Source organism: Cyprinodon tularosa, unplaced genomic scaffold (genome assembly GCF_016077235.1).
Source record: "Cyprinodon tularosa strain WSP-4 unplaced genomic scaffold, ASM1607723v1 ctg560, whole genome shotgun sequence".
NCBI lineage: Eukaryota > Metazoa > Chordata > Actinopteri > Cyprinodontiformes > Cyprinodontidae > Cyprinodon > Cyprinodon tularosa.
Window position 1 is genome coordinate 906,813 of NW_024039297.1, and position 15,086 is coordinate 921,898.

The window sequence follows — 15,086 nt, forward strand, 5'->3', positions numbered from 1 at the left end:
TCTTTCTTCAGGTGCATTTACAGTTTTAGTTTCAAACCTCCAAACTTTGCAGCAAACGCTCTGCTCCCTAAACACTGAGCCATGCTGTGGCAGTCATTAAATCAACTGTGACTTGTAGTAACTTAAGAAATAAGAAGCTGTATTATCCTGGTACACAATGTTAGACCTAGGATCTAACAAATGAAAAATAGAAACTCTCCTCTGACTCAAAAGCTGAATCCAACAGTTTGTTTTCCTGCATTTCAATCTGGAAAATTCACACGGAAAGAAAAGACAATTAAAGGAATTTTATTGATGCGACTTTTGTCTTTGGCGCTCAGACCTCAGCAGCAAACATTAGATCTGAATTTGTTTGAAATGCATAAACAGGAGTAAAGAAAAGTGATGTTTCCCCCCCAGGCCTGAAACTGGTGGTAGAGAGGAGATAGATGAAGTTGGTCAGTCTGTAGACTGCTGGTTAGAGAGACGGTCTGCTGAGCTAGATGCAGAGATCCAGTGGACTGTGTGAGCTGATACTAGAGCTTCACTCAGGGACCTGGAAGATGGAAGTCCAGTTTGGATAACACAGGTTGGAGAACCTGTCCATGATGAGCAAGCATGAAGCGACAGTGGAGAGGAAAAACCTCTGGCAGAACCAGACTCAACATGGCGGTCTTCTGTCGGACCTGTTGAGATGAGACAGGGAACGCAGTGAGAGTCCAGGAGGAATGACGCTCTGATGAAGCTTTAGCTACGATGGTGGAGGAGGGGCTGGAGGGGGGTTCAAACGGGGTCCATGATGAGCAAGCATGAAGCGACAGTGGAGAGGAAAAACTCCCCATTGGGAAGAAACCTTTGGCAGAACCAGGCTAAACATGGCGGTGTTCTGTCAGAGCATACCCGGTCAGACCAGCATAGCCATAGTTTATCCCTTTAGTTATGTATGAAAATAGACTTTAAGCAACTTCAATGGGAATGTATCCCTTTATTCATGTACAAAATACTCATTTAATGACTTCCTGTTTGGTTGTTTTTTTAAGTATATTGTGATCCGAGTTTAAATTTTTTTATTTTGTACATGACTAAAGGGAAACACACGGCCGTCAAGGTGGTTTGAAGTCTATTGTTAGTTTAAAATTATAGAGATAAACTAAAAGGATAAATTCAAATCTGAAATCTTGCGCATTGACTATTTGTATGCTGGTCTGATGGGGTATGCTCATCTGACAGAACTCCAGACCGGTTGAATGGAGACAGGGAACGCAGTCCTGGAGGAATGATGCTCTGATGATGCTTTAGCTACGATGGTGGAGGAGGGGATGGAGGTCGGCTGAATTGAAGTCCGATATATCGTGACCACTGCCTGCGCTTCGGGAAGCAGAGGGAGTTGTAGATCGGAGACCTTTTAAGAAGAACTCTGGATGCTGATTGGGCTTCATGGACGCGTGGCTCAGAGCTGATTAGCTGGTGTCGGAGGTGGATGAGGGTAAGTAATCAGTTAAACTTTCACCTAGACTCCATTTCACAACAAAAGCATGATCAGCTGAACCTTCACCCCTTGAAATAATCTACATCTTAATGTTATAAAAGTACTTGCAAATCAGTGAATAATGTTAAAGATTACGAACAGTTATCGTCCCAATTTACATCCTTTCATTTTTAGGTTTTTACATCATTTTTTTTTTTTTTTTACAGTGTCCATTTTGGCAATGTGGCAATAAGAATAATTGTCTTCATGCCAAAAAGAGCCCAACAGATTATACTTTCACAAGTGTAGCAGTATGGCAATTGCCATATTGCTCCACTTGTTTCATGCATATAAATTGCTTTATTATAATTATGCAGGGAGTTTTACAGTTTATATGGACACTGCAATGTAAATATAGCAGAAAAACAGAAAAAAATAGAAAAAAAAGAGAAAAGATGAAAGAAAGAGGAGATAGAAAGGAGACAATGACGAAACATTTTCAGTCTGCTTCATCACCTGTAACGAGATGAAAAAAAGAACAGCACAACCGAAAGACATGGTACGAGATATACAATAAAGCAACACCTTGAGACTATCGCTAAAGTAATATTATTAAGTCTGACATGTACTCTGTGTTTAGGTTTTTACATCTAAAAACAGTTTTTCTGCCTGGCAGCATGTGAAGCGCCACAATAAACTTTTTATTTAAATGTACCATTTTATATTGGTTTACCATACTGCATTTGATTATTGTTCCTTGTGATTTGGCTTTGGTGAACTATCTGGGTGCAAACATTTGGTCGACTAATTTTGCCACATTTTGATCGCATGGTTCACTTTAAACTTATACTTTTCCTTTCAGTTGTCGGTTCCTGGGAAGCTGCCATGTGGGCTCAGCTGGGCCACTGAAGGAAGAGTCCTTGCTGCGCTGAATCTCAGAGCCACTGAGACTGAATCGGACTCTTCCACTTGCTGTGGAGGTGTGGGAACATTTGTTTTGCTTTTTGTTATTTTTGTTTTTGTAATTACAGTTGAAGGGTTTAAGCAGAGCAGAAACAGGGCCAGCTCCTCCAACAACCTTTACGGTGGTTCTGATATTTAGTGTTTCAGGTTCTGCTATGAGATGAAATTAAATTCAGTTTATTTCAATTTTTCCATCTCAAGCAGCAGCTGTGGGACCTTTTGCTGCAGCTTGACGTGCGTCAACCATTGACTTTGCATGTAAACTCGCTGCTTCTGCCGCGCCTGCTGCGTCCGGTGTGAACGCAGCAATAGTCATTTTCCTGCTTCACAATGGTAGGCAGCAGCTCGACAAAGCCATGATGGCAATTATTTTACATCCAAGTAGTCTGCAGATCTACAAACATCAATTTCAAACAGATGGTATCGGTATCTGCCGATGGCGCACAGCCAGGTATCGTTATCGGGGCCGAAAAAAATAAACATTGGTGTAAAACGACTTAAAACCATCTGCAGTGATTCCTGGAGCTCTCCTCTTCGATCCCGATCATACTCAGTCTGAAGCGATTTGGTTTATTTGCTTCTGGTTTCATCATGAACTCCACATCCCTCCTGATTAAACAGAACTTTTAATACCAGTTCTTCTTCAGATGTTTCAGTAAAAATAAACTTAGAGGGAAAAATCAAGAAGAAACAGCTGAGTCATCAGAGAGTGTCACTTTGCATCATTTTCTCCACATTCAACGCCTCCAAGATGAATTCTCCAATCAGGATCAGAGCTGATCATGCATGTGAAACTTCTCCCCACCTCATCTGTCTGCAGAGACTTAAAGGTGTCTTCAGAATCCAGGATGGATTTAATAACGGGATGGATTCCAGTTTGTTTGCTCCACATATTTCTGAAGCATTTCTGATGCCCCAAAACCTTCTGGACTTAAACACAGCTGCTGGTTTACATTATTCTTCATAAAATCATCAGAACACATGACATCATTTCCTCCTAAATGATTTAAACATGAGAGAAGAAATGTCTGCTTGCACTTAAAGTTTGAACATGGATCCTTTAATGTTTTAGATGCTAATTAGGAGGCAGAGTTGCACTAAAAACATGACATCAGTAGACTGTTGGTCTCTGATGGTTGGGGTGGGGGGCGTAAGCAGTCTGTATGTTTTAATATCTCACAGAAAAAAATACAATTCATGTTCTCTATTGCTTTAACTTAAGCATATTTAGTTAATTCAATTCAATTCTATAAAGTTTATTTCTATATAGCCAATTCACATCATGTCATCTCAGGTCACTTTCCAGTTCACCAGATTATCCAGTCAGATTGATTCAAAGTTTTCTATCTAAGGAAAACCAGCTGATTGCATCGACTCATTGACTCTTCAGCAATCCCTCACACTAAGCATGCTTGTAGCGACAGTGGAGAGGAAAAACTCCCTTTGAACAGGAAGAAACCTCCAGCAGAACCAGGCTCAGTGTGAGCGGCCATCTGCTGAGGCCCACTGGGGTTCAAGGAGACAGAAGCAGACATAGAAAAAGAAGCATAGATACAAAAGGCAACTGTCAACCAGCTCCACAGGCGGCCCCGTCCAGGAAACACAGAATTGCTTCATGTTAGCAGCGTAGGACATGAAACAATGATGGTAAAGTAACTAAATATGCTTCAATAGATGCCAAAGATGCATAAATTAATTAAGTGGATAGCTCACTCTCACATGTGCTCTAATCTTATCTGTGCAACATCTACTTCCAGCCGCCGCCACTGGGGTCTGAGCGGCTACCACAGAGAAATAATCTTTGAAGGCAGGATGGTAATCTGGATGAAATCTGACTGCACAGACCATGTTTTCAGGAGGACTTTCTCACTTCAACATAGATTCAAGCTACTTTTTACCCGCTGATCACAGCTAATATAGCAAAGCTGCTCTCTGGCATTGAACACAGGAGCATCAGGCGCATCTGGACTCACTTTACTGGACGTCTGACCTTAATGAAGCGGGTGTGTTTTGAACGTAGCATAAAGAAACAAGAGGCATGAGGCTTGAAAAATGTGTGATGTTTCATTTATGGCTTCTGAATTCTGCCAAATTAAAAGTGTTTTTTTTAGACATTGAAGAAGAAGTCAGAGAATGTAATGTTTGGTTGTAATGAAAGTGCTGTGCAGATAGCACTGCGCTGTTTCTACCTTGTTTCATTAAAGCTGGACTGTTTAACTGGTCAGACTGAACATTTCAGCAGAGCATGCCAGTCCAGTGCTGTCCATAGCACAGGCATACTGCTGCTCCAGGTAGATTTGATCAAACTTCTGTCCCACAGATCTGTCTCCCAGGCAGGCGTCCAGGTGGACGGTGGCTTTAAACCTGGACTGGAGCAGAACCAGAGACAGAGCCAAGGTGACCACAGAGAACGGGACGCTCTCTGCTTCTTTTCCTGGAAGGATGAACGGGATCACGATCCGGTTTCTTCCTATCGGACCGTGTTTTTTGGTGAGACACTCAAAGCTTTTCCACACGCCATCATCTGGTCGAAGAGGACTAACTGTGATGTTGGGGACCATCTGGTCTCCAGCGTTCTTCATGGAGTTCCAGTGGTCTGGTAGTTTCTTGGGTCGATGTTTTTCATCAGGTACGGAGCAGCCATTCTTCTTGGAGCAGTAGAAGATCCTGTGGTGAGGTCTTAGTTTTCCTGAGGCGATGCCGTACCCTAAACCAGACGTGAAGCAGTTCCAGGGAGCATAAAGCACCACGTCTCTGATGGAGGCCAGAGGCAGCAGACAGCTGGCTGGAATCATGAAGTCTGCGATCGCTCCATGAGCTACGATGGTGACGTCCACAGTACTGCTGTGGTTCTTCTTTTCTTCTGCAGCAATATGTGTTTGCAGGAGGTTAAACATCTCGACCAGCTTGGTGAACCTGTGTGATGCTGTATTTTCTCTAAGCCACATCTGGACAGTCTGATTGGGGCAGTTTTCCATCGCTAGTTTCATCAATCTGCTTCTTTCATCCAGGATCTGAGTGCCTTCAGAAAGCTGAACTCCTTTGAGGCGTCTCCGCCTGGGAAAAAATGAAGCAACAAGTATAAAGTAATCAATCAATCAACCAATCACTCATTGAATCCATCCATCCTTCTATCCATCATCCATCCATCCAAGCAATCAACTATCAATTATCAATTAAAATCAGCTGTGCTGGAGCAGAGAAACATCTAAAACCTGCAAGACAGCGGCCCTCGAGGACCGAGTTTGGGGATGCCTGGTCTAAAGGGCTAGGCCAATCATAAAGTAGAGAAACACCTTCACTATCAATTGGAACTTTGTGCAGCGGTGTTCACAGCAGTAATGGATCATAGCAAGGGGAGGTGCAGAGAAACTGCGCCAGTACTATACAGGGGCACAATAGGGCACCAAATGAAATGCGAGCGCACAGAGCACCTGAGCAAAAACATTTTGTGCAATTATTTATTTTATATAAACATGGGCAAGCAAATATTTTATGGCACTTATTTATATAGTATATATTCTTATTATATTATAAATATAAATATTATAAAGCATCATAAATAAATTGTACTATAAGATTGTTATTTTCTGCATTATGAAATATCAACCTGAAGCAAATTGAATTGAATTGGCCCTATGGTGAACTTCACTGTATATCTCTGATGAAGGCACAATTTATACGGTGGCCCTGAAGTGCAAATTGCAACTACAAATCTAAAAGCGCAACTACATTAAGAAAAACAAAACTACATAAAGCAAAGCGCAACTACATTAAGAAAAACAAAACTACATAAAGCAAAGCGCAACTACATTAAGGAAAACACGATAACATTAACCTACCGGAAAAGGTAGGTATCAGTGGGAAACATGAGACATCGCTGATTGGACGACGGCGCCGTTTGACCCTTGAACCGGAAGTCATTCTGCCTGCTGCGGCTTTTGAAAACATGGATATTGTCGGCGCCCCAAACATAGCTGCCGTTATCCAGGAATATTTTGAATCAGGACATACGTACGAGGTGATACTGGATATGCTCAAGACTAATCACGAAATTTCAGTTAGTTTGCGTAACTGAAGACACACTTAAAAGAAGCTGGACTGTTCAGACGACGCAACTTCCGGTTCAAGGGTCAAACGGCGCCGTCGTCCAATCAGCGATGTCTCATGTTTCCCACTGGTACCTACCTTTTCCGGTAGGTTAATGTAATTGTGTTTTTCTTAATGTAGTTGCGCTTTGCTTTATGTAGTTGCGATTTTTTTAATGTAGTTGCGCTTTGCTTTATGTAGTTGCGATTTTCTTAATGTAGTTGCACTTTGCTTTATGTAGTTTTATTTTTCTTAATGTAGTTGCGCTTTGCTTTATGTATTTGCGATTTTCTTAATGTAGTTGCGCTTTGCTTTATGTAGTTGCGATTTTTTTAATGTAGTTGCGCTTTGCTTTATGTAGTTGCGATTTTCTTAATGTAGTTGCACTTTGCTTTATGTAGTTTTGTTTTTCTTAATGTAGTTGCGCTTTGCTTTATGTAGTTGCGATTTTCTTAATGTAGTTGCGCTTTGCTTTATGTAGTTGCGATTTTCTTAATGTTGTTGCGCTTTGCTTTATGTAGTTGCGATTTTCTTAATGTTGTTGCGCCTTGCTTTATGTAGTTGCGATTTTCTTAATGTAGTTGCGCTTTGCTTTATGTATTTTTGTTTTTCTTAATGTATTTGCGCTTTGCTTTATGTAGTTTTGTTTTTCTTAATGTAGTTGCGCTTTGCTTTATGTAGTTGCGATTTTCTTAATTTAGTTGCGCTTTGCTTTATGTAGTTGCGATTTTCTCAATGTTGTTGCGCTTTGCTTTTTGTAGTTGCGATTTTCTTAATGTAGTTGCGCTTTGCTTTATGTAGTTCTGTTTTTCTTAATGTAGTTGCGCTTTGCTTTATGTAGTTGCGATTTTCTTAATGTAGTTGCGCTTTGCTTTATGTAGTTCTGTTTTTCTTAATGTAGTTGCGCTTGCTTTATGTAGTTGCGATTTTCTTAATGTAGTTCTGTTTTTCTTAATGTAGTTGTGCTTTGCTTTATGTAGTTGCGATTTTCTTAATGTAGTTGCGCTTTGCTTTATGTAGTTCTGTTTTTCTTAATGTAGTTGCGCTTTGCTTTATGTAGTTGCGATTTTCTTAATGTAGTTGCGCTTTGCTTTATGTAGTTCTGTTTTTCTTAATGTAGTTGCGCTTTGCTTTATGTAGTTCTGTTTTTCTTAATGTAGTTGCGCTTGCTTTATGTAGTTGCGATTTTCTTAATGTAGTTCTGTTTTTCTTAATGTAGTTGCGCTTTGCTTTATGTAGTTGCGATTTTCTTAATGTACTGTAGTTGCGCTTTGCTTTATGTAGTTCTGTTTTTCTTAATGTAGTTGCGCTTTGCTTTATGTAGTAAATTTGTCTTCATTAAGCATCTCACTGATATGAGTTTTTGGAACTTGTAATGTCTGCGGTTGTAGTGGAGGCGACGGCGAACCGAGCAGTGAACCTGATGCGGCTGAGGAGAGACATGGCGAGAGAGATGAGAGCAGAGAGCAGGAGGTAATAGATTACTTTGCCCGTCCTGATCCTTGTCTTTTACAAAACTTTTTGAATCACCACCCACAACAAAGCACAAAAAACCCAGTTGTGCAAAAGGTGTTCACCACTAAAAATGCAACCAACATGAGGTGGCTCACATATTGTGAGAAACGTCATGCATTTTTTGGTTTTTATGTATTGCATTTGGAAAGACTTAGGACACAAGCTCATTTATTACTGGGACGTCTGATTGGAGGCATGTGCACCAGTGCACAGAAGAGCATTTGTGTTCTCTCTCTCTCTCTCTCTGATCTAAGAACTGTTGCTGTGCTGTGGTGGAGTTTACATTTCACAGTGCTAATAAATTAAGATTTTGGAAGTATTTTAAGTGTCCACTCTCACTAATTTCCACGAACCAGGCCTCAAGGTGTTGCACAGTTGTTGTACACTTTCAGTACACCAAAATAAATGTGGTGGGCCAGTCTAGTCCAAAATGCAAGGGCCAGTTTTTTGTCCCAGTGCACCCGTGCATCCATCCCATTGCTATTAAGGGCAACTGATTTAGATATTGACATTTTTAGCTTCTCCTTTACAGAAGGACAGCCTCAGATAGACCTGGAATGAATATTAACCAAAAAACAATCTTACCTCTGAACTCTTTTTGCTCCTCTAACCGAAATCTGACGACGTGTCCGGACAGAAGAAGCCTGGAAAACCCAGCTGAGGCTGTTGTTGCTTTGACCATTGATAAACACGCAGAAACAGATAATTATTAACTCTGAAAAAGGTTTGCAGTCTTTATAAATGGCTTTTATCAGACAGCCTGGTGGAGTTTCTTCATAATTATGAACCAAAAACAGATTCCAGAGCACAGAAAAGAGAAAACATTTTCTATCCCCTAGAAACATTACTTTAAGGACAGAAATATTTTGACTTTATCCCTGTTTTTAGTGGTTGCATCATGTACGTGTTTATGTCCAGGATTTATGACACCAGGCCTTTATTTAAAGTGTATTTAAGGTGAACATTGGACACATTTAAAACAGATATCTATTAAAAAAATAAAAATAAAAAATAAAGTTTTATGTAACTTCTGTCACTGTAATCAGAATAAAAATGCTGCTTTTCAAGTAAGAACCTCGTTTGTTTGTGTGGATAACCTGGAGGGGATGATCATGCAGGGAGTTTCACTTTAGTGGGAAAGTTTTATAAATCCCCGCATTAACTTTGGAATTCCCTCTCTCCCCGTTTGTGTTGTATGAAAGGAACCGGGTTTGAATTATTGGAGCATTCCTGTTCAAACATTGGTTTTAGGGAAGAACTCCACCTAACAGGTAAGGCTCTTCTCTATAGGGCCATCCTCACCTTACTTTGGGGTTTTGCTGATGATTATTAGATATATTTGTCCATCTTAGAGGAGCAAACATTTACTGTTAACAGAACAAATTAACTTTGATTGGATTCTTTTCAGTCTCGGTTCCTGACCTAAGGAGGAAGCCTCCTCTAAAGGTCAGAAATGTTCACACCATTACCTTCATTACTGCTGAGTTCACACAGATTAAAACACTTGAATTAAACTCTTTATATTAAAGCATTTTAAAATTAAATAAAAATTTCTGCTCAATAAGATTCCTTGTTTCCTTTAATAATCTCCTGATCTTCACTTCTTTCATCTTTTAACGTCCGAACTTCCTGTTGTTTTAGTGACGAGGCAGCAGATGGAGGCAGAGAGCTATATTTTGAACAGAGCTGAAACTAAACTACAAATAGATAATCTGAATACCGACTATCCCTTAAGTGCTCATTACACTCAAGATGATTCAAGATGTGAAGACATCTTTTTTCATGTGATAATTTTAGTCTAAATCCTGAATTATGGACACGGAAGTATTGCTTTTATTCTCTCTGGACCAAGTGACTGAGTCAAATATTCAACTTGTTCACAAAGAGCTGAGTGGAATTTTGCAGAAACTCACAGATTCTCCAGCTGCTTCTCCAGCTCCTCCATGGCAGCAATCAGCTGCATCAGACCCTGGAAGGGCAGGTCACTCATGGCTTTTTGTTTTTAAGAGGAAAGACTAGGAAATAAAAGTTTTATAGGTGGAAAAAAAAAAAAAAAAAAAAAACATTCATGATGTCTCTGATCTGAGAACAACCTGCTGCCTCCTCTTCTTAACATCACCAACCTGCAGACATAAAGCAGACCAGCTCAAAATAAACATAAACTTCTCAAAATGAGGGGAAAAAAATACAAACAATGATGCAAAAGAAGCTGCAGTCTGTCTTCCTCCTTACCTCTAAATGAATTCCTCCACTGTTTGACACTTTAATCACTTCTGAGGTGCCTTTAAATGTCCTCCATGCTCTGGAAATCACCTTTTCACCGAAAATAAAAAAGTCCAGTGGGTGTGACCTTAACTCCATTCAGTTATCAGAGGCAGAGAAACATCTTAATTGTTTCCCTCATTGATAATAAGTCATGTTGAATTAGAAAGTGAAACACTGTGTTCACCGTGGAAACCAGGAGACCTGCAGAAGCTGCAGAACAGGTTTATATGTAAACAAAGACGTAATAAAGGGATATTTTAAAAAAAAATCCCCTCATGCCTTAGAATAAGGCTTCCTGTAAACCAGATGATTTATTCTAACGAAGCAGTTTTTCCCTACAGCGCAACAAAAGAGGCAAAACACAATTACCACAGTTCCCATTAAACTAATAAATGTCCCATTCAATAAAATAAAAAAATCATAATGTAATGCATATTCAAAAAATTTAACAATTAAAGACTTATACTATCCATTTAACAGTTAAATTTAATGTGACTAGGTGTGCCTTTTAGCTGATTTAAATAAAGTATCAAATATCTTTTTTAAGAATAAATTCTATTATTGTAAAAATGAGAAATCTCCTGTCCAGGGGTGATGCTGAGAAACTAGTCCATGCATTTGTTACTTCAAGGCTGGACTATTGTAATTCTTTGCTATCAGGAAGTCCACAAACTGTAGTTAAAAGCCTTCAGCTGATCCAAAATGCTGCAGCCAGAGTTCTGATGAAAATTAAAAAGAGAGATCATATCTCTCCTATCTTGGCTTCTCTTCATTGGCTTCCTGTTAAATCCAGAATAGAATTTAAAATCCTCCTTCTCACATATAAAGCCTTAAATGGCCAAGCTCCATCTGATATCAGAGATCTGATTGTTCCTTATGTTCCTAACAGAGCACTTCGCTCTCAATCTGCAGGTTTACTAGTGGTTCCTAGAATTTCTAAAAGTAGAATGGGAGGCAGATCTTTTAGTTATCAGGCTCCTCTCCTGTGGAACCAACTACCAGTTTTAGTCCGTGAGGCAGACACCCTGTCTACTTTTAAGGCTAGGCTTAAAACTTTCCTTTTTGATAACGCTTCTAGTTAGAGTAGCTCAGGTTATCCTGAGCTATCTCTATAGTTATGCTGCTATAGGCTTAGACTGCTGGAGGACATAGGGACCCCTTTTTCATCATTCTATCTCTATTCTCCCACTCTGCAGAATCTATTAGTTCAATCTCTAACGTTCTGCTCTCTCTGCTTTTTCTCATAGTAGCTTCATCTGGCCTGTTCCTGTTTGGCTGTGACTCCATCCTGGAGAGAAATATCAGCTGTGCTGCTGCCATCAACACCTTTGTTTCTAGATGTTGGAGCTTGGCCTGTTTTCCAGTGTAGTCCTGTTTCTCTGACTGTGACTAACTGGATGTGCTCTCTTCATCCTCTGACATGGGAGCTGGCTCGGAGCTCGTCTGCCTGGCTGTGTGTTTCCTGGACGGGGCCGCCTGTGGAGCTGGTTGACAGTTGCCTTTTGTATCTATGCTTCTTTTTCTATGTCTGCTTCTGTCTCCTTGAACCCCAGTGGGCCTCAGCAGATGGCCGCTCACACTGAGCCTGGTTCTGCTGGAGGTTTCTTCCTGTTCAAAGGGAGTTTTTCCTCTCCACTGTCGCTACAAGCATGCTTAGTGTGAGGGATTGCTGAAGAGTCAATGAGTCGATGCAATCAGCTGGTTTTCCTTAGATAGAAAACTTTGAATCAATCTGACTGGATGATCTGGTGAACTGGAAAGTGACCTGAGATGACATGATGTGAATTGGAGCTATAGAAATAAACTGAATAGAATTATTAAAATTACAAATAATGTTTTTTTTTTTTTATAGCAGCAGAGTTGTGAAAGGATCAAAACTATAAACTGGACCCATCAAATCCACTTCAGTTAAACCCAGTTTATTTATAGAGCATCAATTCTTCTCAGGTGATTTTAGTCAGACAGAGAAACCAGCAGACCTGCTGGGCCACACCGGCTGCTGGAGAAACACCCAATAGAGATCCCACGCCAGGACCAAAATAAACCAACATCTTGATTATGGTAATAACTTGATGATGTCATGATTTTGGCACTGATGGCTGGTCAACAGCAAAAGAACATTTTTGCTGCACGAACTGAGTCGAGTTAAATGACACCCATTTCGTCTGATTTAAAGAAGATGAGGGGGGCTGGTTGACCTTTGACCTCTAGAAACATTTCTTTATATCTTTAAAATGATAGCAGCACAAACGAAAGTTTTTGCTGCACAAACGTTTCACATTTTGTCCGATTTGAAGAAGGTTGGGGGGCCAACTTCACTCATGTGACAGTGGGGGATCCTTGTTGGGTTACCAACTGCATGTTCATGTCTAGACGGAATCAGGATCAGAATGGTTGGATTAAAACCATTGAAACCATTCTTAAAACACTGAAGTCTAAAGATAAGCTTAATCAATTGGATAGAAACTTGGCTAATAGGTTACATTAAACGTCATAAAAATTGTAAAAGGTGCACAAGATACAAAACTTTCTCCCTGGGCAAGTTGAGTTGAGTTTTCAATTTAGTTCAATTTATTTCTATAGCTCCAATTCACATCATGTCATCTCAGGTCACTTTCCAGTTTACCAGATCATCCAGTCAGATTGATTCAAAGTTTTCTATCTAAGGAAAACCAGCTGACAAGCTCACACACACACACACACACACACACACACATACACACACACACACACACACACTGCTGCGGGTGGATAACCAGTCCTTGTCTGTGGTCACCTACAGTGGAAAAACGACCTAGAAATAAGTAAGAAGTTCTTAAATTAAGTGTATTTAACCTTAATTTGAGTAGGTAAATGGGATCATTTGCCAATGGAATTAGTATTTTTACTCTTAAAATAAAAAATTTAGATAAAAGGCACTTGAATTAAGTCAATGCAATTGTGTTTTCTTATTTTGAGTGTAAATAGTCTTGATCCATTGGCAAAATGTCTCTTTTACCTCCTCAATTCAAGAACAAATTTACTTATTTTAAGAAAAAAGGAGTTATCTAGATTTCGAGTGGTGCACCAGAGTGTCTGCGGGGGGGGCGGGGCATATCTGCGTTAACCGCGAACACACGCAGACGACCTGCTTAACTCTGCTGTTCCCCGGACCTCTGCACCGCAGCCCCGACAGCAGGGCGCCACCTGGTGGTGGAGGGGAAAAACTAAATAAAAACAACACACACAGACTGGTTTCCTAACCAAATCATTTCATCTTTTTTATATAACTGCCTTATTTTAATGATTTAATTGTTTCAGCGCTTTGAATCGTCTATAGTGCTATATAAAGAAACCTGCCTGAACAATGTGTCTTCCAAAGAGCTGAGCTTCAAGAGTATGAAGGACTAACTCTGCCATATTTAAAAATAAATACAGAAATAAATAAATGCTCAATAAATGTATAGGCATACAATTAATTGCCAACAAAAAAGTGAGACATAAATGTATATAACTCTTAATTAGCTTCTTTATTTATTTGCCTTTGTAATATTTACCTTATTTATTTTTCTGTCCTTTATAATCTTCAACTTTATTTTTTAATTACTTATATTTTTAAGTATTTATTTATGTGCATGTTATAATATTTTTGTCTGTTTTATTCTTCCTTTGTATTTTTTTACCTTAGTTATTTCTTCGCCGCTGTTTATTTGTCTCTGCCCTTTTTACATTTCTCTATGCATTTCTGCCTCATTATGCAAATGAGGAGGGGGTGTGTCCTAGAGAGTAAACTTCTGCTCATTGGTTGGCTTGGCGGCCCATCTTCTTAACTCACAGAGCTCAGAGTACTAAGTTAAATGTTCTCTTTTCTGTTGCTGTTGTTCAATTAAAGTATGTTTTAAGATCATTTGAGGCGAGAACCTTATACTTTTAAGCATCACCATATGGCCCATTCACAGATTTAATGCGTAATTTAAAAGAAAATGTGACGAACTTGAGAGGACCGTGGCAACCAGCGGAGCTCCGAAGCTGATGGCAGCCAGGTCTATAGCCAGGCTATGATGGCGATTTTTTGTTGTATTTGGCAAAGTCCCTACTCAAGTTCTAATGACTTCAGACTCGACATCAGACTCTCCTCCTGTAGATTCGACCGATGTAGTAAAATGCTAACCAACACGCTTCACACACGGTTATGCCGAGAGAGGGCCGCTGCAGATGGGCTGTGGTCGGACCTGGCTGCCGTCAGCTTCGGAGCTCCGCTGGTGCCGCGGTCCTCTCAAGTTCATCACATTTTCTTTTAAATTACGCATTAAATCTGTGAATGGGCCATATGGTGATGCTTAAAAGTATACGGTTCTCGCCTCAAATGATCTTAAAACGTACTTTAATTGAACAACAGCAACAGAAAAGAGAACATTTAACTTAGTACTCTGAGCTCTGTGAGTTAAGAAGATGGACCGCCAAGCCAACCAATGAGCAGAAGTTGACTCTCTAGGACACACCCCCTCCTCATTTGCATAATGAGGCAGAAATGCAGACAGAAATGTAAAAAGGGCAGAGAGAAATGTAAAAAGGGCAGAGAGAAATAAACAGCGGCGAAGGTATAACTAAGGTAAAAAAAATACAGAGGAAGAATAAAACAGACAAAAATATTATAACATGCACATAAATAAATACTTAAAAATATAAGTAATTAAAAAATAAAGTTGAAGATTATAAAGGACAGAAAAATAAATAAGGTAAATATTACAAAGGCAAATAAATAAAGAAGCTAATTAAGAGTTATATACATTTATGTCTCACATTTTTGTTATTTCTGTATTTATTT

The 15,086-nt window shown here is 39.6% G+C and overlaps 1 protein-coding gene across 1 annotated transcript; it reads right to left on the reverse strand.

Moving 5' to 3' along the window:
• Positions 1 to 4,501: 4,501 nt before the first annotated feature.
• On the reverse strand, positions 4,502 to 10,312 carry LOC119796868. Its single transcript, XM_038305622.1, has 5 exons — positions 10,247 to 10,312; positions 10,108 to 10,137; positions 9,928 to 10,029; positions 8,600 to 8,686; positions 4,502 to 5,467 (listed from the first exon to the last, which is right to left on the reverse strand). Exons 3-5 carry the CDS (start codon positions 10,002 to 10,004, stop codon positions 4,624 to 4,626), a joined length of 1,008 nt encoding a protein of 335 aa, XP_038161550.1. The 5' UTR covers positions 10,005 to 10,029; positions 10,108 to 10,137; positions 10,247 to 10,312; the 3' UTR covers positions 4,502 to 4,623.
• Between the last annotated feature and the right edge of the window lie 4,774 nt (positions 10,313 to 15,086).

Coding starts and splice junctions, on each gene's coding strand:
- LOC119796868 (XM_038305622.1), bottom strand. CDS start 10,004: ATGAGTGACCTGCCCTTCCAGGGTCTGATGCAGCTGATTGCTGCCATG. Junction 8,687..9,927: donor GAGAAGCAGCTGGAGAATCT/GTGAGTTTCTGC, acceptor CAATGGTCAAAG/CAACAACAGCCTCAGCTGGG. Junction 5,468..8,599: donor GGAGCAAAAAGAGTTCAGAG/GTAAGATTGTTT, acceptor ATTTTTTCCCAG/GCGGAGACGCCTCAAAGGAG.